This window comes from Pseudoliparis swirei, chromosome 22 (assembly GCF_029220125.1).
Source record: "Pseudoliparis swirei isolate HS2019 ecotype Mariana Trench chromosome 22, NWPU_hadal_v1, whole genome shotgun sequence".
Lineage (NCBI taxonomy): Eukaryota > Metazoa > Chordata > Actinopteri > Perciformes > Liparidae > Pseudoliparis > Pseudoliparis swirei.
Genome location: NC_079409.1, coordinates 5,473,544 through 5,497,404, shown reverse-complemented (window position 1 = coordinate 5,497,404; position 23,861 = coordinate 5,473,544). Strand labels below are relative to the sequence as shown.

Below are 23,861 nucleotides of genomic sequence, written 5' to 3'. Positions count from 1 at the left end.
CATATATTATATACAGTATATATTATAAATATATATTATTCATATATATAAATTGTCAAAATCACCTGCATTCACATATTTTCTCCAGTAAAAGTGAAGTATTATCTGCAAAATGTGCAAAGTATCAATACAAGTACTCACGATGCTCCTCAGACTGATTGATATTCAGCGTGGTTTCATTTGAGCAGTGCTTCATATTTTATGAGCCAATCTCTGTATTGAGAAGCTCAGCAGACAAGTGAAAGGCTCAAATAAAGTATCAAGCATGTCAAGTGTTACTCAAGTACAGCCCAAAAGTTACTTTGCCCCGTATGTTTACACGAGCACGTCACATCATAGGAGGAAGATCAAACTTAACAATCAAAATTAACGAAAAATAGACGTCCCCAATACAAATATCAAATTTAAAGAGCCCAGGAAGCTGAACACTGTATTGGGCTGTGCCAGAGCACCACAGGGGGGATCAGTACCCCTTTAAAAAAATATATATATATAAATTATGATAAATCCATTATTATACTAGAGTCGAGCACTTTCTCCATTGCAACACCCCCACCCCCCCTCTTCCTCTGCATATTCCTGCAGTCACCGAATCAAAACACCACTGTACTCACATTCTCTTTCCTCGGTATGAACCTCTCATCCCGTCCCAGCAGCCACTTGGGGCTCACAGAAAGGGGAACGCCTCGGGTCACAGAGAGGGAGGGAGAGACAGATAGAAAGGGAGAGACAGATAGAGAGTGAGGGAGAGAGAGAGCGATAGAGAGAGGTGTTCAGGTCTCTGGAGGATGATAGACCTCTACTCCGTCGTGGTCTCAGTACCATCGCAACAGAACCATCACAGCAGGTTTCTGGAGGCCGGGCGGGTCCACGCCGGCCGTCCGCTCGTTTTCTGGCCCAACGTGGCGACAATAAAAGAGGAATAAGTCGTCTGATTTATACGGGTTTCTTTTTATTGTTCAATGCATGGCCACACACACACACGTATACTGCTGCTCTTATGCACGGTGCACGATGGGGACTCACTATGGAGATGGAGATGGGACACACTTATAGGAGTTTACTGGGGTCCACAAACACAACCCGCGGTCCTCGGGGAGGGGGAGGAGTCAGCCGGCCCCGCCTCTTCCAACAGGGGGCCAACCGGCTTCCGGCTCCCTCTAACTGACACCTTGATAAATAAATTCTGGATTATTAGTCGTTTCAGAACCGAAGGATTTGCTCAGTGGCTCAACGCATGGCGACAGCCCCCCCCCCCCTCAAACATTCTCGGGACATCTCATTCAAAATGTAGCTTTACAAAAAGCAACAACAAAAAAATCAACAACATTTGGGTACAAAAATAAAATCCAAATTAAAACCTTTAACGGGACGACACCCGTTTAGTTACTTCTTCTTCTTCCTCCTCCTCTTCTTCTTCCTCTTCTCATACAGAACAGCACAATACAAGTCACTGGTCACAAAAGTACACCGCAAATGAAAAAAAACAACCTAAAACAAAAGAGCCACGCGGGAACGAGAGACCGATCCCCGGAGGAGAAGAAGAGCTTGCCGCGACGTCGTCTTCTTCGCCCGCAACCCCTCCTCGATGAGGCGCTCGGGTTCGCTTCGCGGGACGCCTCGGGTGGGCGGGGCTTCCTCCGTCTTAAAAAAGAAAAGAAAAGAGAAGCGGTCTCCTCGACTTTCCCCCACGCCGCCACGCTCTTCGCCCTCTTCTTCTGCGGGACCGGGGGACCGGAGATCCCGAAAAACCACGGCCCTGAACATCGACATGGATTCGTCCGCGCGTGAACGTGTGAATGTGTGTGTGCGCCTCCTCTCTCGGCGCCGCGGACTCGCGTTGCTAACATGTACAGTGTATTCCTGGTTAGGGTGTGAACCAGGGGCACGTTTCCTCCCCCCCGCCCAGCGTTTCGCGCTCCGACCACTAGGGGTCACTCTTTATGTTTAGGGTTTGGGAGATCTGCTCGTTCTTATTCGCGCTGTTCGGTTTCGCTCTCAAATTTTTTTCCTCGCCGACTTTCATTTGTTTATTTGATTATTTTTCAGTCCGCCGTTTTTTTATTATTTTTTTTTTACAACTTTCCCACTCCTCCTCCGTACGCTTTTGACTTTTCCTTTTCGGTTCAGCTTTCTTTCGAGCTTTTGAAGACGTGGATGCGCGGAGCAAAAGAGAGGGTGAGAGAGAGAGGAGAGAGAGAGAGAGCGCGAGTGTTGTGATCGATCAGCTGTTCGCAGCGGCCGCCAGCTGCTGCCCCCCCGCTGGACCTCTCAGCCGATCTCCTTCCACTGCCGGTAGAACTCCACGATGTTCTTCAGCTCCATGCCCGCCGCGCCCGCCGCCTGGACCGCCGCCTGGCAAGAAGACAGACAGACGGGAAGTTCGGGTGAGGTCAGGGGGGTCAAACTCATTATCACCGTGGGCCACGTCAGCATCATGGCCGCCTCTTAAAGGGCCGGTGTAACTGAAACACTGTATGAACTACTCAAACTGTTTGTTAAACAACTCTTTGCATTTGATTGTTGTTTATTGAAGTGTAGAAATATTGTACATAAGAAAATAAATCTATATGTGAAACCTTCAAAATAAAAGCACAGGATATTGTCTGAAATTTCTTGAAAGAAAGGTGATCATGTGTCTTTTCAAGCCGTCAGGGGCCACATAAAATGACGTGGCGGGCTCTGTGTTTGACACCTGTGGGTGAGAGAGAGAGAGACACCGGAGAGAGAGGGAGACAAGAGAGAGAGACACTGAAGAGAGAGGGAGACAAGAGAGAGAGAGACACGGAAGAGAGCGGGAGACAAGAGAGAGAGAGACACTGAAGAGAGAGGGAGACAAGAGAGAGAGACACTGAAGAGAGAGGGAGACACGGAAGAGAGCGGGAGACAAGAGAGAGAGAGACACTGAAGAGAGAGGGAGACACTGAAGAGAGAGGGAGACAAGAGAGAGACACTGAAGAGAGAGGGAGACAAGAGAGAGAGACACTGAAGAGAGAGGGAGACAAGAGAGAGACACTGGAGAGAGAGGGAGACACTGAAGAGAGAGGGAGACAAGAGAGAGAGAGACACTGAAGAGAGAGGGAGACACTGAAGAGAGAGGGAGACAAGAGAGAGAGAGACAAGAGAGAGAGACACTGGAGAGAGAGAGAGACACTGAAGAGAGAGGGAGACAAGAGAGAGAGAGACACTGAAGAGAGAGGGAGACAAGAGAGAGACACTGAAGAGAGAGGGAGACGAGAGAGAGACACTGAAGAGAGAGGGAGACGAGAGAGAGAGAGACACTGGAGAGAGAGAGAGAGACACTGAAGAGAGAGGGAGACAAGAGAGAGACACTGAAGAGAGAGGGAGAGAGAGAGACACTGAAGAGAGAGGGAGACGAGAGAGAGACACTGAAGAGAGAGGGAGACGAGAGAGAGACACTGAAGAGAGAGGGAGACGAGAGAGAGAGACACTGAAGAGAGAGGGAGACAAGAGAGAGAGACACTGAAGAGAGAGGGAGAGAGAAACACTGAAGAGAGAGAAACCAAAGAGAGAGAGAGACAGAAGAGAGAGGGGGATGAGAGAGAGAAACTGAAGAGAGAGGGAGACAGAAGAGAGAGAGGGAGATGAGAAAGACAGAATGAAAAGAGAGAGACAGCCTGGCGGTAAAAAAGACAAAAAGTAAGACAACAGATAAGAGAGAGAGACGAGAGCGAGAGACCGACAATAGGACTCAGTTCACAACAGGTATTGAATTTCTTTCGGATACTGAGGACAAATAGGTTTTTTTTAAAAAACAAAATGGCGACAATCTCACAACCACGATGGAGTGAGTGAGCGTCCATCAGCATCCCAACGCCATCCTCCCCAAATCACCCGACGGCGGTGGCATCTGTACGGAAACCGACCGGCGGCACCAGCCGTGAGTGTTTTTGCGTGACCGACCTTCATGGCCGCCGACCGCGTGCAGAGCTCCTCCGCGTGGTGGTCGGTCAGGATGGTCACCATGCCGGCCGTGTCTTCATCTCCGTTGCTCTGGGAGACGGTGAGCTGGCGACAGCTGTCCACCATCTTGTATAAATGCCTTGGAACGACAGAGAGAGAAGAAGAGTCACGCTCCTCCGACGGCCCTCGGACAAACCAAACGGCGGGCGCCGCGGCGGGGAGAGCGGCGCTTTACCAGGCCTCCATGTCCTGGCGCTTCACTTTGTCTCTTTCGAAACTCCGCCCGGACTCCTTCTGGCAGCGGATGTACCTGCAGGAGGAGGCGAAGCAGAACATTCAGCCGGGTGTCGCCGGGTAGAATAGCGAGTCGAACACGTTGGCGCCCCCGTCCTCGGCGAGGAGCGAAACCGCCGGCCACCTGTTGCCTTTGCGAAACTCGGACTCCAGGAAGCGGATGCCGTCCCTGGCGCCGGCGTTCTCCTTCTTCAACCGGTCGAGTCCGTCGATCACTGCGGCGGAGAAGGAGGTCAGACCGAGGAAACGCGGATATTAAGACATACACCGACTTTGAGAAAATGGATTTCTAAACCAAATGTCCATAACTAAACTGAAATCTCGGTATAAACATGAAAAATGTAGAAAATTGTGCGCATTGATTGAGTGTCTTTCTTAAAAAAACATTAATTATTTCAAACTCGGCGTAAATCAACATGCGATTATAACAACTTTCCATGAATTTTCCAAAACTTTTATGATTTAAGTTTTTTCCATGACTTTTCAGGCCTGGAAATGACCATTTTAAAATTCCATGACTTTTCCAGGTTTCCCATGAACCCCATAAAAGTCCAGAAGAATTCTCTAAATATATTACATAGCGCCCAAACGGTGACACGAAAAACTAAAATACAACATTAACTGTCTGAGAGACATCTGTAAATGTCTAATCGACGCTTACTTTATTTTTTTTAAAGGAATAAAAAAAGAAAATGTTAAAAAAAGGACTAGTCTGTGTTATATTTTGGTTAACTGTCACTAGCATCCTTCTGAATCACAGAATCCTCACCAACTACATATGACACACACACACACACACACGCACCTGTCCGCGGGATGATGATGATGAAGCAGCCGCTGCCGGCCAGCTGCCGGATGAGGTTGAGGTGCTGGCAGAGAGCAGCCGTGTCCGGCACCAGGTAGGGCGACATGGACGACTGGGCCTTGGGCTGCTGAAGGCTGCCCTCTAGCTGCGACACCTCCAACTGCAGGACGAGACGCCAACGTGTGCTCCTTATTATCGGACTGTGTTTATTGTGGTTTTTAGATGGATCGAGACACATATAAACAACTATCTCAAGGTCCCGATCGCGGTTGCACGACCTCCATCATGCTTTAAAGCAGGGGTGTCAAACACATGTTCACCGTGGGCCAAATCAGCATCATGGCCTGAAGACACTGAAGAGAGAGGGAGACGAGAGAGAGACACTGAAGAGAGGAGACAAGAGAGAGAGAGACACTGAAGAGAGAGGGAGACGAGAGAGAGAGACAAGAGAGAGATACACTGAAGAGAGAGGGAGACGAGAGAGAGAGACACTGAAGAGAGGGAGACAAGAGAGAGAGAGACACTGAAGAGAGAGGGAGACGAGAGAGAGACACTGAAGAGAGAAGGAGACAAGAGAGAGAGACACTGAAGAGAGAGGGAGACAAGAGAGAGACACTGAAGAGAGAAGGAGACGAGAGAGAGAGACACTGAAGAGAGGGAGACAAGAGAGAGAGAGACACTGAAGAGAGAGGGAGACAAGAGAGAGACACTGAAGAGAGAGAGAGACAAGAGAGAGATACACTGAAGAGAGAGGGAGACGAGAGAGAGAGACACTGAAGAGAGGGAGACAAGAGAGAGAGAGACACTGAAGAGAGAGGGAGACGAGAGAGACACTGAAGAGAGAGGGAGACAAGAGAGAGAGACACTGAAGAGAGAGGGAGACAAGAGAGAGAGAGACACTGAAGAGAGAGGGAGACAAGAGAGAGAGAGACACTGAAGAGAGAGGGAGACGAGAGAGAGAGAGACACTGAAGAGAGAGTGAGACAAGAGAGAGAGAGACACTGAAGAGAGAGGGAGACGAGAGAGAGAGACACGGAAGAGAGAGGGAGACGAGAGAGAGAGACACTGAAGAGCGAGGGAGACAAGAGAGAGAGACACTGAAGAGAGAGGGAGACAAGAGAGAGAGACACTAAAGAGAGAGGGAGACAAGAGAGAGAGACACTAAAGAGAGAGGGAGACAAGAGAGGGAGAGACACTGAAGGGAGAGGGAGGCAAGAGAGAGACACTGAAGAGAGAGGGAGACGAGAGAGAGAGACTGAAGAGAGAGGGAGACAAGAGAGAGAGACTGAAGAGAGAGGGAGACGAGAGAGAGAGACAAGAGAGAGACAAGAGAGAGAGAGAGACACTGAAGAGAGAGGGAGACAAGAGAGAGAGAGAGAGAGGGAGACAAGAGAGAGAGGGAGACACTGAAGGAGAGAGGGAGAGACAACAGAGAGAGAGGGAGACAATTCTTCACACACACACACACACACACACACACACACACACACACACACACACACACACACACACACACACACACACACACACACACACACACACACACACACACACACACACACACACACACACACACACACACACACACACACACACACACACACACACACACACACACACACACACACACAGAGAGAGAGATCAAGGACCTGCAGTCGCAGCTGGGCCATGTCCCTCATTAGGCGATTTCGCCGCGCCTCCTCTTCGGCCTGGACGAATGGAGAGAAAGAAACCAGATCACACACTGAGGTTCAAGGTCACCAATTAAACATTCCTCACAACAGAAGATGATGACACCTGACTGAATGAGCCCCCCCCCCACGTGGTTCTGTTCAGATGTCACTCACCATCCGGAACTGGGCCTTGGCCTGCTGCACCAGGTTGTCCTGCTCCGATTGGCTGATGCTGGTGAAGATGCCCGCCTCCGGGTTGAAGTGCAGCACGTTGCCCTGGAGATTCGTCAGGAAGTGGCCAAAACTGCGAATGCAACACACTCGCACGACACACTGGAGGAGGGAGGGAGTTTTATTTTTCAAAAACACTTTAATTACAGATTTATAATTTCTTCAAATAAAGTGAGAGACACGAGAGAGAGACACTGGAGGAGGGAGGGAGGGAGTTTGATTTTTCAAAAACACTTTAATTACAGATTTATAATTTCTTCAAATAAAGTGAGAGACACGAGAGAGAGAGAGATAGGAGAGAGAAAGACACGAGAGAGACACTGAAGAGAGAGAGAGACTGAAGAGAGAGAGAGACGAGAGGGAGAGAGACTGAAGAGAGAGAGATGGATAAGCACGTGTAAAAAGGAGAAAGAAATATACACACTCTTGGTTTACAGCTGTTTGACCAAATCATTTCAGAATAGCTGTCAATTCATTTCAGCACCAGACTTATGTATTGAGCTAATTTAATTAAATCTGACAGTGACAACTGATTCTGTGTATTTATTCAGTAGTTTTTGATTTATTGTGCACCGAAAATAGTTAACTGTCAAGATAATAAGAAATAGTTTGGATTTTTGCAAACTCCCCGCCTCATGAAATAAAAAAAGGAAAGACAAGTCAAAAAACCCCGTGGCATGATGCTACGCTTACAAACAAACACTTACACATCTGTACAAGCTGACTCCTGTGTGCACATGTGTGTATCTGTGTGTGTGCGTGTGCGTGTACCTCCTGCAGGGAGCTGAGGGAGGGGTTTCGGCGAGTGAAGTCGAGGCGGCGGTGAGCCACGGTGAGGGCGGGCAGGTGTCGCAGAGCCACGTCCTCCGGCAGCAGCAGAGTCTGGACCAAGACGGGCTGCTCGCACTCGCTCAGCAGCTCCGTCACCGCGGCGTTCAGACCCAGCTCTGCACACACACACACACACACACACACACACACACACACACACACACGGATGAATACATCAATGAGCAAATATTCCGTGTGAGAGCCGAGTGTCAGGGAGTGCTCGCAGTACCGGGATGGGAAAAGAGCTCCGGGGGATACGGACACAATATAGATGATGGTGACCTTAACTACTACACACACACAGCATATTCACACACACACACACACATTAAAAGTGGAGATTTAAATCACACCAATGACCATGTCATAAAAAGGGTATCTGATGAGACCGCTGCAACTCATTGAGAGTAGCAGATCGACTCCGTGGTCCCTGACTCAGCTTATTGGACATTTTGTTCTTTCTCAACACATTTTATATTTTTTAATTTCGTACTGAATTATTCATGTCTGGAGCTTTTATGTGAAGCTTTGGGGGGAAACTCGTGACGTTGAACCAGGTCGAGGACACCGAGTATGAAGCTGGAGGTATATTAGCTTAGCATAAAGACTGTAAATGGAGGGAAACAGCGAGCGCGACTTTGTCTGATGTTTACAAATAAAAGAATATCAAATGAGAATCTAAAAGCTAAATATTTAAACGTTTTTATCTTGAGGGTTTAATCCGAACAAAACCTGAAATGTAAAACAAACTCGTCGTGGCCGAACAGGTTGTTGAACTGTGTACTTAGCAGAGCTTCATGGAATAATTTAAAGATTTCAGTTTTGATGCAGATTAAACAAAACTAGAGAAAACATGTTAAGTAGTTAGAGGCGCCGATTTTTCTTTCCCTTCAGACAGAGCCGGCGTTTCCCGATCTTTGTATTTTGTAATAATGTTTGTTGTTGTTTTTTTTAATTGCATATTTAGTTAAAAAATAGATATTTTTTTTATTTTTAACCCTTGTGTTGCCTTCGGGTCATTTTGACCCGATTAAATGTTTCACCCTCCTGTTACCTTGATATTTACTAAAATATTTTACCCTTTGGGTTCAATTTGACGCCAGCAATTAAAACCTCCAGAAAATTATTTGAATTAATATTGTTTTCCAAGTTTAAGTGTGAGGCACTTTATGTTTGTTTGTTGACTACCGAAAGAACACCGACATTAAACATTGAATGGGGTCAAATTAACCCGAAGGCGGCAGGAGGGTGTAATATTGATTCGGGTCAAAATGACCCGAAGGCAATACAAGGGTTAAAGTAGAGTCATTTTTTGGTATTTTCTTACATATATATTTAGTTGAAATATATATATATAATTTACTTTGTATATATATATATATATTTAGTACTAATTCTTTTGTATTCTTTTTGTTTCATATTTAGTTAAAATATATATATATTTAGTAATTTTTTGTATTTCTTTTAGTATTTTCAGTCTTAAAAAATATATATTTAGTAATTTTTTAAAATATTTTTTTTAGTGCATTTAATAATTGTGTATCTAGCTTATATTACTAAAACACTTGATCAGTTATCACTTGTTCTCTTTGGACACTTTAATTAGTTGACTGTTTCTGCAATGTAAATACATTTAAATATGACCTTGTATATACTTTTATTCCGTCTTTATATATTGCTATTGTATTTTCTAACTATTTTTTTATTGTTATTTCTATTACTGCTCACTACTGTGCACCTGCTGCTGTAACCCTGCAATTTCCCCCTGAGGGTCTAATAAAGGATTATCTTATCGTATCGCATCTTATTTTATCTAGCAGACAGAGACGAGTGTTTCCAATCCCCCTCTGCAAGACAGCAAATACACACAGTTCCAAAATCGTCTCGCTCCTCCTTCAAATGAGTGGTTTAGTGGACGTCTTCCCTCTGAGTCTCCCAGGACATTTCACCGCCGTCGTCCCAGTGGGGAAATAACCGCGGTTGCCGCGGTGCCGTCCTGTACAAAGGAGCATCAATCCTGAGGCGATAACTCACCGGCCTCCAGCATCTTGCTGCCGTCTGGGAGCAGGTTGAGCAGCACGGACAGTCGGTTCCACAGGCTCTGAGAACTCTGCGGGGAGAACCGAGAGTTAGCAAAACTCCTGAAAGCCAAACTCCGATAAGCCGATCGGCGTCGAGCTGCTCCGCCGTTGGTGAATCTAACTGCTGCTCTAATGGAGTTGTGTGGGTCTACGGGTGATGTCATGTATACAAATATATATATATATTATGAATGTTATGACTTCAAACACGAGGGCGTTAAATGTCCAGACGTTTGTGGGACGTCCTCAACACGTATAAAGCAGAACTAGTGGTTACTTCTTCATGGTGGATGAAGGAGATGATAACTGTTTCCACGGAGATAAGCCCCGCCCCTTGCGCAAGTGAAGCGTTGAGAATGTCCGCGCGCCGCTTTCGACGCGACCGCGGCTCCGGATGACGGCGTTTCATCGGTCGGCCGCCTCACCTGGGCACACATGAGGATGATGTCGGTGTTCGTCCTCAGCCAATCCACAAAGACCTTCACCACCTGGATCAAGCCCTGATTGGTCAGGATCTCCAGCTTCTCCAGGAGGGTTTTCTCGCTGTGGACCGACTGCGTGCTGTGCTGGCTGCCCTCCGAGTCGGAGTCCAGGTCTAAGAGGAGGCGACAGAAGAATAGAAGAAACTAAAAGAGTGAGTAGCAGCGGGGTGTGTGTGTGTGTGTGTGTGTGTGTGTGTGGGGGGGGGGGACAGGACAGATTACATGTAACCTTCGAGGCAAAGAGCACGTCACCATTTTCATTGGTTCCGTTGGCGGCGGCGCGGTTCGCGGTGTCGCACGGCGACTCCCCGGGAGGAGGGGGCGTGTCTTGCGAGGGCGGAGCAGAGGCCTCGGCGGGGGGGGGGCTCCCCGGGGGGGCCGAGGCCTGGGGCCTCAGCAGCATGTTGCTGAAGGTGGGCGCCAGGCGGAAGCAGCGCTTGGCCTGGAAGAGCTGCGAGGACATGGCCTGCAGGTTGCTGCTGATGCCGGCGTCGCCGGGCGGGAGCAGCGGCCCGTTGGTGGTCGGCGGCGCGGCGCCGTCCACGCCGCCGCCGCCGTCTTCCTTGGCCCGGTCCTCGTCTTCCTCGTCGTCCTGCTGCTCCCGCGCCTGACCCTCCAAGGTGTCCGAGCTCTCCGCGTCCTCGATGTCCTCCAGGTCCGAGCGAGACTCCTGGCTGTTCATGTCCGAGTCGGTCTCCACGTCGAACGCCGTCCCCCCTTCCTCTTCTTCCTCCTCCTCCTCTTCCTCCTCGGAGCCGCTCCCCCAGCTGCCCTCCTCCCCGAGGGGGTCCCGCTCGCTCTCCTTCCTGACGGCCGGCGGATCGACGGGGGTTTCCGCCGCCGTCGCGTCGCCCGTCGAGTCGGCGCGGCCCCGGCTCTCGTCGGCGTCCTCTTCGTCCTCCTCGCTCTCGAAGCCCTCGCTCAGGTCGCTCTCCGCCTCGCCGCGGGTGTCCTTGTGGGCGCAGCGCCGCCGGCGGAGGCGAGAGAGACGGCTGTACTTCTTCTTCTGTCTCTGTTTCTCCTCCTCCGTCTGGCGCTGCTCTTCGGCGCCGCATGGCTTCTTGGCGGCAACCCTCGCGAGGCCATCTTCGTCCTCCTCCTCCTTCTTCTTCTTCTCCTCCTCCGCCACCGCCTCCTCCTCCTCCTCTTCGTCGTCGTCTTCCTGCTCCAGGGAGCCGTTCTGCAGAGGCTTTTCATCCGCCGCTGGAGCCGATCCGTCCCTCACCTCCAGGTCGTCTAGACGGGGAAACAGACTCGTTCACAGGCGGCTCTCTGACATCTCGTCCTTCTATATCGAGCTTTATAAAATAAACTGAACGTCTAGCGACAGATTCAGGATTCCACATTAAAACTGCTCTCGACTTGCAACAGGTTCAAACACACGGCGACCAATGGACTATAAACCACATGTCCATGAACAACATCTTGTAAAATGAGGAGGGAGGGAGAGACAGAGAGAGACAGAAAAAGAGGGAGAGACAGATAGGAGGGAGAGAGAGAGACAGAAAGAGAGGGAGAGACAGATAGGAGGGAGAGAGAGAGACAGAAAGAGAGGGAGAGACAGATAGGAGGGAGAGAGAGAGACAGAAAGAGAGGGAGATACAGATAGGAGGGAGAGAGAGAGACAGAAAGAGAGGGAGAGACAGGAGGGAGAGAGAGAGACAGAAAGAGAGGGAGAGACAGATAGGAGGGAGAGAGAGAGAGGGAGAGACGGAAAGAGAGGGAGAGTGAGGGAGAGACAGAGATAGATAGAGGGAGGGAGAGAGAGCGAGGGAGAGAGAGAGATAGAGGGAGAGTGAGGGAGAGATAGATAGAGGGAGGGAGAGAGAGCGAGGGAGAGACGGAAAGAGAGGGAGAGACAGATAGGAGGGAGAGAGAGAGAGGGAGAGACAGAGAGAGGGAGAGACAGATAGGAGGGAGAGAGAGAGAGGGAGAGACAGAAAGAGAGGGAGGGAGGGAGAGACGGAAAGAGAGGGAGAGTGAGGGAGAGAGAGAGGGAGAGATAGATAGAGGGAGGGAGAGCGAGGGAGAGAGAGAGATAGAGAGGGAGGGAGAGACGGAAAGAGGGAGAGTGAGGGAGAGAGAGATAGAGGGAGGGAGAGATAGAGAGGGAGGGAGAGACGGAAAGAGAGGGAGAGTGAGGGAGGGAGAGAGAACTTTTCCAAGACTTAAAACCAAATTTCCATGACCAAACTTTAGTTTTTTAAATCTCAGTGTAAACATGAAGACGTGATAAAATGTCATATTTAAACTAACAAGGAAGATTCTCAGTTAGGGTTGCGGTGCGTTCACTTGCAGCACGGAAAATGCGCGATTATGAAAGAGAGCGTCTGTAACGCCGGCTTATATTTTGAGCGTCATTCTTTTAAAAGCATATTAAATTATTTTAAACTCAGCGTAAGTGAACATATGAATACACCAACATTTCTAAGACTTTTCCAAAACCGTTGAGATTTTTTCTCCCCGTGTCTTTTCCAAGCCTAGAATATATATTTTTTCAAATTCCAGGACTTTTCCCGGTTTTCCATGACCCTACGAACCGTGTTGCAAACACTTCCCATGAAGCTTGATGTTTAACCACTAGAGACGTCTCCGTCTCCTCGAGGACACTGGGAGGACGCCGACCCAACAGGTCTTCCGTTCCCTCTCTCCTCGTCCCCTCACCTGAGGCGCCGGTTGGAAGCGGCGGCACCTGGCTGTCCGCCTCCTCCAGCTCCGCCTGCAGTCGGATGTTGACGTGGTTCACCAGATGGGAGAAGAGCGCCAGCGTGAACGCGATGGACGCGCTGTACTGCTTTGAGCCTGAAAGACACGAGACAACATCTGTCAGCATTTCTTTACATTTTCAAGTGAGGGTCTGAATTTCAGTTTGAGAGTCAATCCATCACTTCAACAACTAAAATGGGACTTTGGGGTAGAATTGAGCCCGAGCCTGTTTTACATCTCCCGATGACTCTGACCCTCATGTCATCTAGAGACACACGCCCACTGGAGATGACACGGAAACTGAAGCGCAGCTTCTAAAATGACTTCCGAAGACAAAACAGGCTCTCACACACTTGTATTTTTGCATTATTGTATGTTGTACTTTACACATTTTCATTTAAAATGTTCGAGGGCAAGAGGCAGAAACATATAAAACACATAGTTACAAACAAAACAATACAGAAAAAGTTCAAACAAACTAAAAGTTAAGAGACAAGTAACATAATAGAGTTAAATTTCCCCTCGTGGGACAATAAAAGGTCGACCAACCGAAACGTTCATGTTTCCTCGCCACTCGGTTAGAGTGATACGCGAGCTAGAAATTATTTTGGAAGAGAAATTATCAAAGTACGCGACAACCCAGCGACACTGACCTCCCTTCTTCAGGCTGTGCACCACCATCAGACACGTGACCACCATCTTGAAGACGAGGGTGTCGGGCAGAACGGGGGAGGAGCTGTCGGCATGCTGCTGCGGCGGCGGCGGCTCCTCCTCCTCTTCCTCGCTGGGGGGGTGGAGCGCCCCGCCGGGCGGCGGCGGCAGGTAGAAGAGCACCAGGTTGAAGTCCTCCAGCACCGACTGGCAGAGCGACGTCAGCTCCGTCTCCATGAGGCTGCGTGGAGACGGAGCGGGAAGCGACGCCGTGAAAAAGGAGGCGGGGAAAAGTGCGAGGTCGACGCCAACCCACGACGAAAGATTGGAGGAGAACGCCGAAGAGCCGCGACGCGCTCGTCACGCCGCCCCTTCGTATTCGCTCATGGACTACCGAGTACATTCGGTTGCTCGTTAAATCCGCTGGCGTGAAGCTGCGTAGATCCCATGAGCAAAGACAACGTAGACAGGAGCGGTTGCGGATAGACGCACGTTTTCACCGAGCTGCGTGAGCCTACGGGTGATGTCACGTATAAATATATATATATATTATTAATTATATGAACCCAAACGCGAGGGCGTTAGATGTTCAGATGTTTGTGGGACGTCCTCAACACGTATAAAGCAGAACTCGTGGTTACTTCTTCATGGTGGATGAAGGAGATGATAACCGTTTCCACGGAGATAAGCCCCGCCCTTCGTGCGAGTGAAGCCACGAGTAAACTCACGCGAGTAAAGCGTTGAGAATATTTGGTGTGAATGCGGCTTGAGGAGTTTATATACTAAAGATGGAGTAATTTGACGATAAGCACGCATTACTACGTCTTAAGGACTAAACATGGAGGGAAGTGGGAGGAGTCAGCTCACCTGTTCTTGGGCTGCAGGAGGCTCTGGAGGTACATGAAGCTCACCAGGAGGTGCTTGATGTCTTTTAATCTGCACAACAACAAAGAGTAGCAGAATTATGGAAATGCAAAGATTATCATTCTCAATCAAATTCAGCATTTTCCACGTTTTTGGAGGCAACGTGCGCACGTAAAATAAAAAAACAACTCAAGTAAACAATGGCGTGTTGTTGCAAAGTGTCCCGGCGTGTTCTCAGAGACGGGAAGAAGCGAACAACGGGATAAACAACGAACACGAGGCGAGCGAGAAGGGGAACTGTGTTTATTTACTGAGAGTTGAATGAGAAGAGCGACACGTCGTAAACATGGAGTTTGAGCCGGCAGCGGAGGAGGAGGGGGGGGGGGCATCCAAAAGGTGACGAGGGTTCATCTCGTGTGACTCACGCTGTGGAGTCAAGCTCCTCATTCAACGGAGCCGATAAGTGCATTTCCCAAAAATGGGGATAAATAGATGAGATACATTTCCCTGAGTCATTATTTCTTTGGGAATTAGGGTAAATTAGGATTTCTTTGGCGTAATAATGTCTTAATCTCATTTGCCCCCGTGTACAGTGGTAATCTAAGTCAATGGTTCTCAGCCTTTTTTTAGTTATGTACCCCTGCCCTAAGGCAAACTAGAGAAAAACATTATTAATATCACTGTTATCCAGAAAGGGCTCAGGAGGCCTCGGAGGGGGGGGGGGGACTCACCTTTGTCGAGAAGGAGACAGCTTCTTCATTTCCTGCTTCTTCACCTGCTGGTACATCTTGGCAGCTTTGTCAAACAGGCGCTTCAGGTTGCCGTAAGAGCCCTCAAAGGGGGCGTCTGATTGGATGCTAGCGAGCACGGATTAAAAGAAAAACGTTTCATTAAGAATCTAAACGTATTGGTGTAGCGGTTCAGTAGTTTAACGTTCAAACACAAACGTCCCTCACCAGCGACGGTAGTAGTAGGTTGCTTCAACGTTGTAGAACTTGCTCCCTGCCAGCGTTCCCAGTTGGTTAAACGGCATTCCTGGAGACGAAGAAATGAGTAAACAGGTGCACCTTCGCTTGTGGACTGAGAATCATTAACGAACGAATGGAGCCGGGAGAAAGAAACTCAAATACAATCAGTAAGCCCACTAAAACATGGCGTTCTGATCCATATACAGATGGCAGCAATAGGCTCCTTTAAGGACGGCATATTGACACTATAAATCTGCCCAATACCTTCTGTACAAACACAAATAATAGTAATATTATGTAAAAAAGAGATTCATAAATCGATCGGCTACCGGTGACGAGCAGTCGATTGTTCTCAGTCATTCATCGACGGTGAAATGTACACACGCCGCGCAAATAACGCAAATAAATCATATTTAAATTGTCAACATCTACATTCTCCATGAAAGAAACATGCCATGTCGGTTTAGCGTCATTATTTATTACCTTCGCATTGAAAATGCGGAAGGTTATGTTTTGATCGCCGTGTATTTATTTATTTGTATGTATTAAACCGAATCACATGAAATTTGGTGGGATGATTGGTTATTATCTGGCGACCATTTGATTAGATTTTGGGATTGATCGGATCAAAGGTATTTAACAGGGTTCTTACACATTTTGACCAGTGGATTTCCATAACTTTTCCATAACTTTTCCAGGACTTTAAACCAAATTTCCACGACCAAACTGAAATCTCGGTATAAACATGAATAATTTAGAGAATTTTTTATTCAAAAAATGAGAATTCCAAAGCGTACAGTTTACCTTAAATGAAACAAATGAATGAGACAATAGTTTGATTCAAAGAATAAACATTTCTATTCATGTTTATTCCTTGAAACACTTATATAAATGTTTATTCTTTATGTGCAAATCCATCTGTTTATATTAATTATTTCAAACTCGGTGTAAATGAACATGTGATTATAACACATTTCCATGACTTTTCCCAAACTTTTATGATTTAAGTTATTTTCCATGACTTTTTCAGGCCTGGAAATGACCATTTTAAAATTCCATGACTTTTCCAGGTTTTCCATGACCGTACGAACCCTGACTTAACCCTCCTGTTACCTTCAAATGTACTAACATCTTTTACCTTTTTCGACCCCAGCAATTAAAACCTCCAGAAAATGATTAGAATTAATATTGTTTCCCAAGTTTAAGTGTCAGGTACTTTATGTTTGTTTGTTGACGACCCAAATAGCCCTTTAAATGAATTAAAATGTTGATATTTACCTTTGCATTGAAAATGCGGAAGGTTATGTTTTGATCGCCGTGTATTTATTTATTTGAATGCGTGTTATTCGCAAAACAAAAAAAGTTTTAAACCGAATCGCATGAAATTTGGTGGGATGATTGGTTATTATCCGGGGACCATTTGATTATATTTTGGGATCGATCGGGTCAAAGTCATGGAAAGGTCTAACTTTTCTTGAATCGCATGAAATTTGGTGGGATGATTGGTTATTATCTGGGGACCATTTGATTAGATTTTGGGATCGATCGGGTCAAAGGTCAAGGTCATGAAAAGGTCAAACTTTTCTTAAATCGCATGAAATTTGATGGGATGATTGGTTGTTATCCGGGGACCATTTGATTAGATTTTGGGATCAATCGGGCCAAACGTCAAGGTCATTGAAAGGTAATAGGAGGGTTAAGGAACTAAAAAGTGTTCCACTCCCAGTCCGGAAAACAGAAATCTTGCCGTTCCATCCACTCACCCACGTGTGGCATGACGGACAGCGCCTGATGGTAGTACCGCTCGGCCAGCTGCTCCGCCTCCACTCCGGCAAGTTCGTTCTGATAACGGGCTGCAAGCCAAAACACAATGGAATTTGAAAAAAGGGCTGCAGACGTTATTTCCTTTGCTTCGTAAATTCAGCTTTTAATGTGAAAATCAACCCAAATATTTCAAACTAAAACGGCCTCCGGCCAACTATACACTCAATAAGCTACGCCAAATGTTCCCACGCTGAATGACACACACGTGCTGTCTCTCACCTCTGCAGGCAGAGAGAGAGAGAGAGAGGGAAGGGAGAGAGAGGGAGAGACAGAAAGAGAGGGAGAGGGAGGGAGAGAGACAGATAGAGAGAGGGAGAGACACAGAGAGAGAGAGGGAGAGACAGAAAGAGAGGGAGAGTGAGGGAGAGAGAGTGAGAGACAGATAGAGAGGGAGGGAGGGTGAGACAGAGAGTGAGGGAGAGAGAGAGATGACATAACTGCACATTCTATTAACATGTTATTACCTAGATCTCCGAGGTAGACCAGACAGCGGTGGCAGGCCATCTGGGCCCACTCCATCTCCTTGGGGGTGGCCAACACTGGTTTCTTCCGGCCTGCGGGGAACGATCACAATGTTTTGGGTTTCTTCAATTCAAGCATTTAGGTCGGCGTCGGAAACACACGAGGGCAAAGGGAAAAAATTAACCCGAGAAATATAATTTTACCCCCGATGTCAGTAGGAGGGGGGCAACAAATGCCCCCATAATTCCTCTATTAATTATGAACTTAGCCTATATGTCCCGGTCCAGTTGCTGCGTCATGTTTTGATTGTCGCCGTGACTTTTAAATTTTCTGAAGTTACATTTCCCCCAGTTTTTGTTTGTACATTTTATTTAATTAACCTATTTATAGACTTTTTATTTGTGTTCTTTGTTTTGTGTGTCCTATCTGTATTGCCTGTACTAGGAAGGTATTCAAAAAAATTCAATAAATATAATTCTGAATTATAAAAAACAAAGAAATTAATTATTATTGTTAATAGTTGTTTTACAAATTTAACAACAAGAAATAACCACAAAGAAATAAGAATCAAATTTAATATGATCATCTGATTTATGTTTTCTGTTTGTTTTGTTTTTTTAATCTAAAACAACACTTTGAATCTGTAGACTACTGCCTAATAATCTTATTATTATCATTCGAAAAATAAAGAAATCAGTATATTTATTATTTTTAACAAAGGTTAAATGTTTTTTCACCAAAAAAAAGAAAAAAAGTGCCCAAAATTTATTTTTACGTGCTCCTGGATTTTAGTGAGTGGGGGAAAAAATTACCCTCTTAAAAAATATGTACATGTCCTCTCCTGATTTAAGTTGAGACGCTTACCACAGAATGACTTGTAGTTATGCAACAAAAGGACGAGCTTTGATGCAACAGTTTGCAAAGAGCAGAGTCTGAATATCAGCGACAGCACCCAGAGGTGTTAATATCCACATGGGCTTTTACCTGGAGGTGGCTGAGGAGACTTATATTTCTCGATAAGAAAAAAAACATGAACTTCCTGCTGTAGGACTGGATCACAGACCCTGTGACTTCTGGGATTCAGCCCCAGCTGCCTGAGTACCGGGTCGCCTTCACAGCACGACGGACCGGAGTGAGCTTGCACCCGTTTGTTTGTCTTCGCTGACAAAACACCGATAAAAAAGGGAAAACTGACATCTGATACGGACTAAATTCAGACAATGGCCGATAAACTGCTCTAAATGCATCGGTGTGTGTTCACACTTTTCCTTATCTGCCTGTGTGAAAGTAGATTTTAATGTCACCTGCACAGGACGTTCAACTTTCCAGTGGCGGTTCAAGAGAGTGAACATAAATTACTAAAAGCTTATCTGAGAGTTGCAAAAAGGACAAAATAAAAAACGATATGTGGTTAATTTTTTCACTGGAATAGGAGTGCATTCAAAGCAACAAATAAAACATTTTTAAAAGTTGACTTTATATTAACGTACCAGCACCATCGCTACAGTTTTTACATCTAATTTTTCAAAATAAAAGCTTTCTAGCATCTTTATGAGGACAAAATCCTTTCATTTGTGTACACATGGCTTTTATTTTGAAACACCTGCAGGACAGTGTTGTGGAAGATGCAGTGACTTGTGTGGCTCCAAAATAAATACAGCACAGCGGATTATCATTATAAATTTACACATAAACACTTATTAAAATATAAAACGAACATAAATAACTTTTGTAATGAAATTAAAAGAAACATTCTGGCCTTTATAAAAAGGCAAACTATGTAGAAAGACGGGCTGGAAGCAGCAGCCACCACCTGGCCCGTGTGGACACTCGTTGTGGGGCCCAGACGTTGTAGAAATAAAAATATAAATAAAGCGGGTAAACGCTGCCTCTGTTCTCGTCTTGTGCTCCCGTGAGCCATCGCCATCAAAGTGAACCGGCGTGCTCATCGCAGAGGCCGTGAAGCCGCCGCGGCGAAACACGAGTCAGAATCCCTTCATTAGTTTTATTGTGCACAGCTGAGCTGGTTGTGACCGCGACTCGTCGAGACAAAGGCCCGGAAGCGACCGAGATGCTTAAATTCAATAAAGACAATGTGGACGAGCACATTGCAGCGTCTGGCGTCTGACCTATGAGCGGGTCCGTGACGTGGGTCCAGTCGATGCAGTTCTGCAGCTCCAGCTGGTAATGGGACTGGATGTAGAGCAGCAGGTGCTGGTAGAAGCCGACGCCGGCGATCAGGTGCGTGCGGTAGGCGCACTCCAGAGCGCTGCGACTGTGGACTTGCTACGGAGGAAGAAGAAAAAAAGACGGTGAGCCGGACCGACGACATGGTACAAATACGGGAGTTTACGGCGACGATCGGCAAAAAAGAAACGAAAAAAAATGAAAAAGGAAGCGTGAAACGCTTGAATATATTGTGCGTTTTATAAAAAATGGCGAGCAATGCGGAAAGAACCATATTACATATTACACATTACACACACGGTGACTCTCAGAGCCTCGAGCTGCAGGCGAGGTACAAGAATCTGATACGCTCACTTCTGAGTCCACAGCGCCAGATTTCTTTTCGTTTTCAAAACTTCTCCGACATCACCCGAGTACATTTATTAGATGTTGCTCTCCGTTCACACTATTTTGTTCCCCCCGCCATTCATTCATATTCAGCAGGGATGCATAATGTGACTTTTGCAGTGTGAATAGCAATGAGCTGGGCTCAGTACCGGTCCAGTACCAGTGGTTACATAAGCTGCCTCATGGTGTGGGGGCCATATGTGTGAGGCCAGATCAGGCTCCACTTCAACAATACTTTGAAACTTGTAACACAAGTATAAATATATACACATATACTGTATATATATATATATATATCCACAGCTGCATGAGCAGTTACCTTCTTGTTGGTCTTGATAACCTGGATCACGTCGTAGTAAACCTTCCTCCAGAGCAGCTCCTCTGCCTTACGGCCGTAGTCCGCAGGGTGGAGGAACATCAGCTTCACACAGAGCTCCCTCAACCTGAAACACACACACACACACACACACACACACACACACACACACACACACACACACACACACACACACACACACACACACACACACACACACACACACACACACACACACACACACACACACACACACACACACACACACACACACAGAAAGAAAAGACACACACACACACAGAAAAGACACACACACACAAAAAGAAAAGACACACACACACACAAAAAGAAGACACACACACACACAGAAAAGACAAACACACACACAGAAAGAAAAGACACACACACAGAAAGAAAAGACACACACACAAAGAAAAGACACACACACACAAAGAAAAGACACACACACACACAGAAAGAAAAGACACACACACACACAAATAAAAGACACACACACACAGAAAGAAAAGACACACACACACAGAAAGAAAAGACACACACACACACAAAGAAAAGACACACACACAGAAAGAAAAGACACACACACACACAAATAAAAGACACACACACACAAAGAAAAGACAGACACACACAGAAAGAAAAGACAGACACACACAGAAAGAAAAGACACACACACACACAGAAAGAAAAGACACAAACATGCGTTAAGCAGGTAGTCGGGTCACCGGTTTGACAGGCGGACCAATGACTCAACATAGTTTGCAGGTGAACAGGTGAACAGGTGAGGCCACACACAACAGAAACAAACACCTTGCGGGGCGACAAAACTTCAATGATTATTCGAGAGGGAAATCTGAAGATTAAATCAAACGGCAAAAAATAATCTAATGAGTGTTGCACGATCCGTATTTGAGAGAAACTCCGTCGATGGAGCGACGGCACTAACCGCGTCTTTCTCTCGGCCGACTCACCCGGATTCAGAATATCACGAAGTCTCCGTCGCCGCGCTAAGCGTCCAACGACAGGCTTCTGTCATAACATCGAGTCGGCAGCGTTGCTCGTGACGAGCCGCTCGGTTCGTCTCCGACGCCAAAGAGGATCGTATCAGACTGACCGATGACACGAGCCTCGCTTCGCACAGAGGAAATGATCCCGTCTGCGTCGTACGCCGGGGCGCTGACATTAAACGATGTCCCGGGAGCCGATACCTTTAAATACAGGTGTAAAATCATCCCTAAATGTGCTTGAATTAATCGGAAACACTCGTGGGCACCGATGCTTATTTCCCTTGCAGTTTAAAATACACATGCAACTCTTAATCCGACAGTTGTTTAATTGTTTTGTCTACAAAATGTCAAAACTGAGGGGAAAAGCCCATAAAAATGACCTATAGCACCAGCCACCACGAGTTTATCCAACAAAATCTAAATATAGTCAGTGTACGACTAAAAAAGATGAAGAGAAGAAGCTAATCGCAGCTAGAATATCGAATTAGTGAAAGTTTGGCATCTATATTTGAATAAACCCGACTGACACAATTACCTGATTATCAAAGTAATTACCTATTATTGTACCTAATTGATTAATTAGCAAATTGCTTAAGATTCACAATAAAAACCCGGTCCGGTCAAGTGCGTGTCGGTTCCTCGAGCGAATAAAGACCCCATCTGCTCCGTCTCGCCATCTGTGGAGACACTCGTCTATCTTCCTCCCACATTTACTTTTCACTTCCTCCTCCTTCTCTTTTCGCATCGTCCGGTTGCTCATTACCTTCGCATTGAAAATGCGGACGGTTATGTTTTGATCGCCGTGTATTTATTTATATATCTATTTATTTGTATGCATGTTCCTCGCATAACTCAAAAAGTATTAAACCGAATCGCATGACATTTGGTGGGATGATTGGTTATTATTTGATTAGATTTTAGGAATGATCGGGTCAAAGGTCACGGTCATGAAGAGGTCAAAAAAACTTATTTTTACCATAGCACGGTCAATTTATATCCAATTGGCATGCAACTAATGCCAACATGTTCATAATTCAATGCCCAATCTACCGAGTGCCCGTTCTAGTTGGGAACTGTATTTACATCTGCATTTGGATGTACAATTCCAGGTCTGATCGGAGTCTAGGGTGCAGCCTAGGAGAGAGGTGGTGTTTGCACGATGCTCAGCATGACTGGCCAGATGTTTAGGCTCCTGCCCCCCCCCCCTCCACACACACACACACGTACTTGTTGCGAAGGCTGATGTTCTCCGGCTTGAAGACCTCTCTGTAGGACGCTTTGCCGCCGATGATGACGTCCAGCTTGTGCACAGACTCCACCACGGCCCTGTGCACAACAGGAAGCACGAGTTTAACACAATAACGACACGGGCACACGGCTGTGATATAAAAAAACAACAACAACAACAGTGCGTCGAGATCGTGGCAGATGAGACGACCACACACGCTGTCTGTGAGACACAAAGCACGACGGACCACCCGGGCAGACTCGTGTCGGGCCACTCGTTGTCGTGACAGGTTGCCGAGTGAAATAGACAGACCCTCGCATACCTCGCGCTATGTTCAGCCAGCACAATAACGTTAAATTAGCATCACGGTTAGCGTGTTAGCTACGAAAAAAAATGAATAACCGGCCTCGTAACTGACCTGTAAAGCCGCTTGATGAGGAGGACTTTCGCTTCGGGCTCGCTGTCCTGCACCGGTCCGCTCATGATCGCTGCCCCGCGAGCCGTTTGATCACACGCTCCAGCGTTTGGTGCCCCCGCGTCCTCTTCTCAAAACCCCGCGTAACGACGCGCAGTTGTCGTGGCTCCTCGGGGTTCTTCCCCCCGCGGCGGTGACAACCGTGTTGATGGCCAGCTAGCGGTTAGCTATCAAAGTAGCGTTAGCTCTCCTCACTTTCCCCTCCCGGGTCTCTTTTCGTTTCTCGTGTGTCCTTTGGCAAGACCCCCTCTACACGTTGGTTCTGGGGTTCCCGGTGATTTAGGCTCTTCCTGGTCAGCTAAAACGCTCCGGTATACCTCTTGTGTTGTTCCCCGTTCCAGCCATTGCTACGAAGGCGGCCATTATTCCTATCAGGCAGCGACCGCCTGAATCTCGCGAGAGTACGGAACGAAGTCAACAGACAATTCAAGTGGGTTGCCAGAT

At 46.9% G+C, this 23,861-nt stretch overlaps 1 protein-coding gene across 1 annotated transcript; it reads right to left on the bottom strand.

Annotated features, from left to right (window-relative positions):
* Positions 1–932: 932 nt before the first annotated feature.
* Positions 933–23,777, bottom strand: smg5 (SMG5 nonsense mediated mRNA decay factor). The gene is made up of 22 exons (XM_056444407.1): positions 23,361–23,777; positions 22,942–23,040; positions 20,690–20,813; positions 19,926–20,082; positions 17,799–17,888; positions 17,274–17,363; positions 15,499–15,577; positions 15,274–15,399; positions 14,546–14,614; positions 13,681–13,919; positions 12,986–13,123; positions 10,574–11,557; positions 10,265–10,434; positions 9,793–9,868; positions 7,699–7,874; positions 6,871–7,029; positions 6,673–6,732; positions 5,024–5,183; positions 4,343–4,433; positions 4,160–4,234; positions 3,925–4,063; positions 933–2,355 (listed from the first exon to the last, which is right to left on the bottom strand). The coding sequence occupies exons 1-22, from the start codon at positions 23,423–23,425 to the stop codon at positions 2,272–2,274; spliced, it is 3,450 nt and encodes a 1,149-aa protein (XP_056300382.1). The 5' UTR covers positions 23,426–23,777; the 3' UTR covers positions 933–2,271.
* Between the last annotated feature and the right edge of the window lie 84 nt (positions 23,778–23,861).

Bases quoted from the DNA above. Each gene is read 5' to 3' on its own strand.
- smg5 (XM_056444407.1), bottom strand. From the start codon at position 23,425: ATGAGCGGACCGGTGCAGGACAGCGAGCCCGAAGCGAAAGTCCTCCTC. The intron at 13,124-13,680 runs GTCAGTGTCGCT...CGTGTCTTTCAG, and splicing joins GCACAGCCTGAAGAAGGGAG to GCTCAAAGCAGTACAGCGCG. The intron at 6,733-6,870 runs GTGAGTGACATC...CCATTCGTCCAG, and splicing joins CCAAGGCCCAGTTCCGGATG to GCCGAAGAGGAGGCGCGGCG.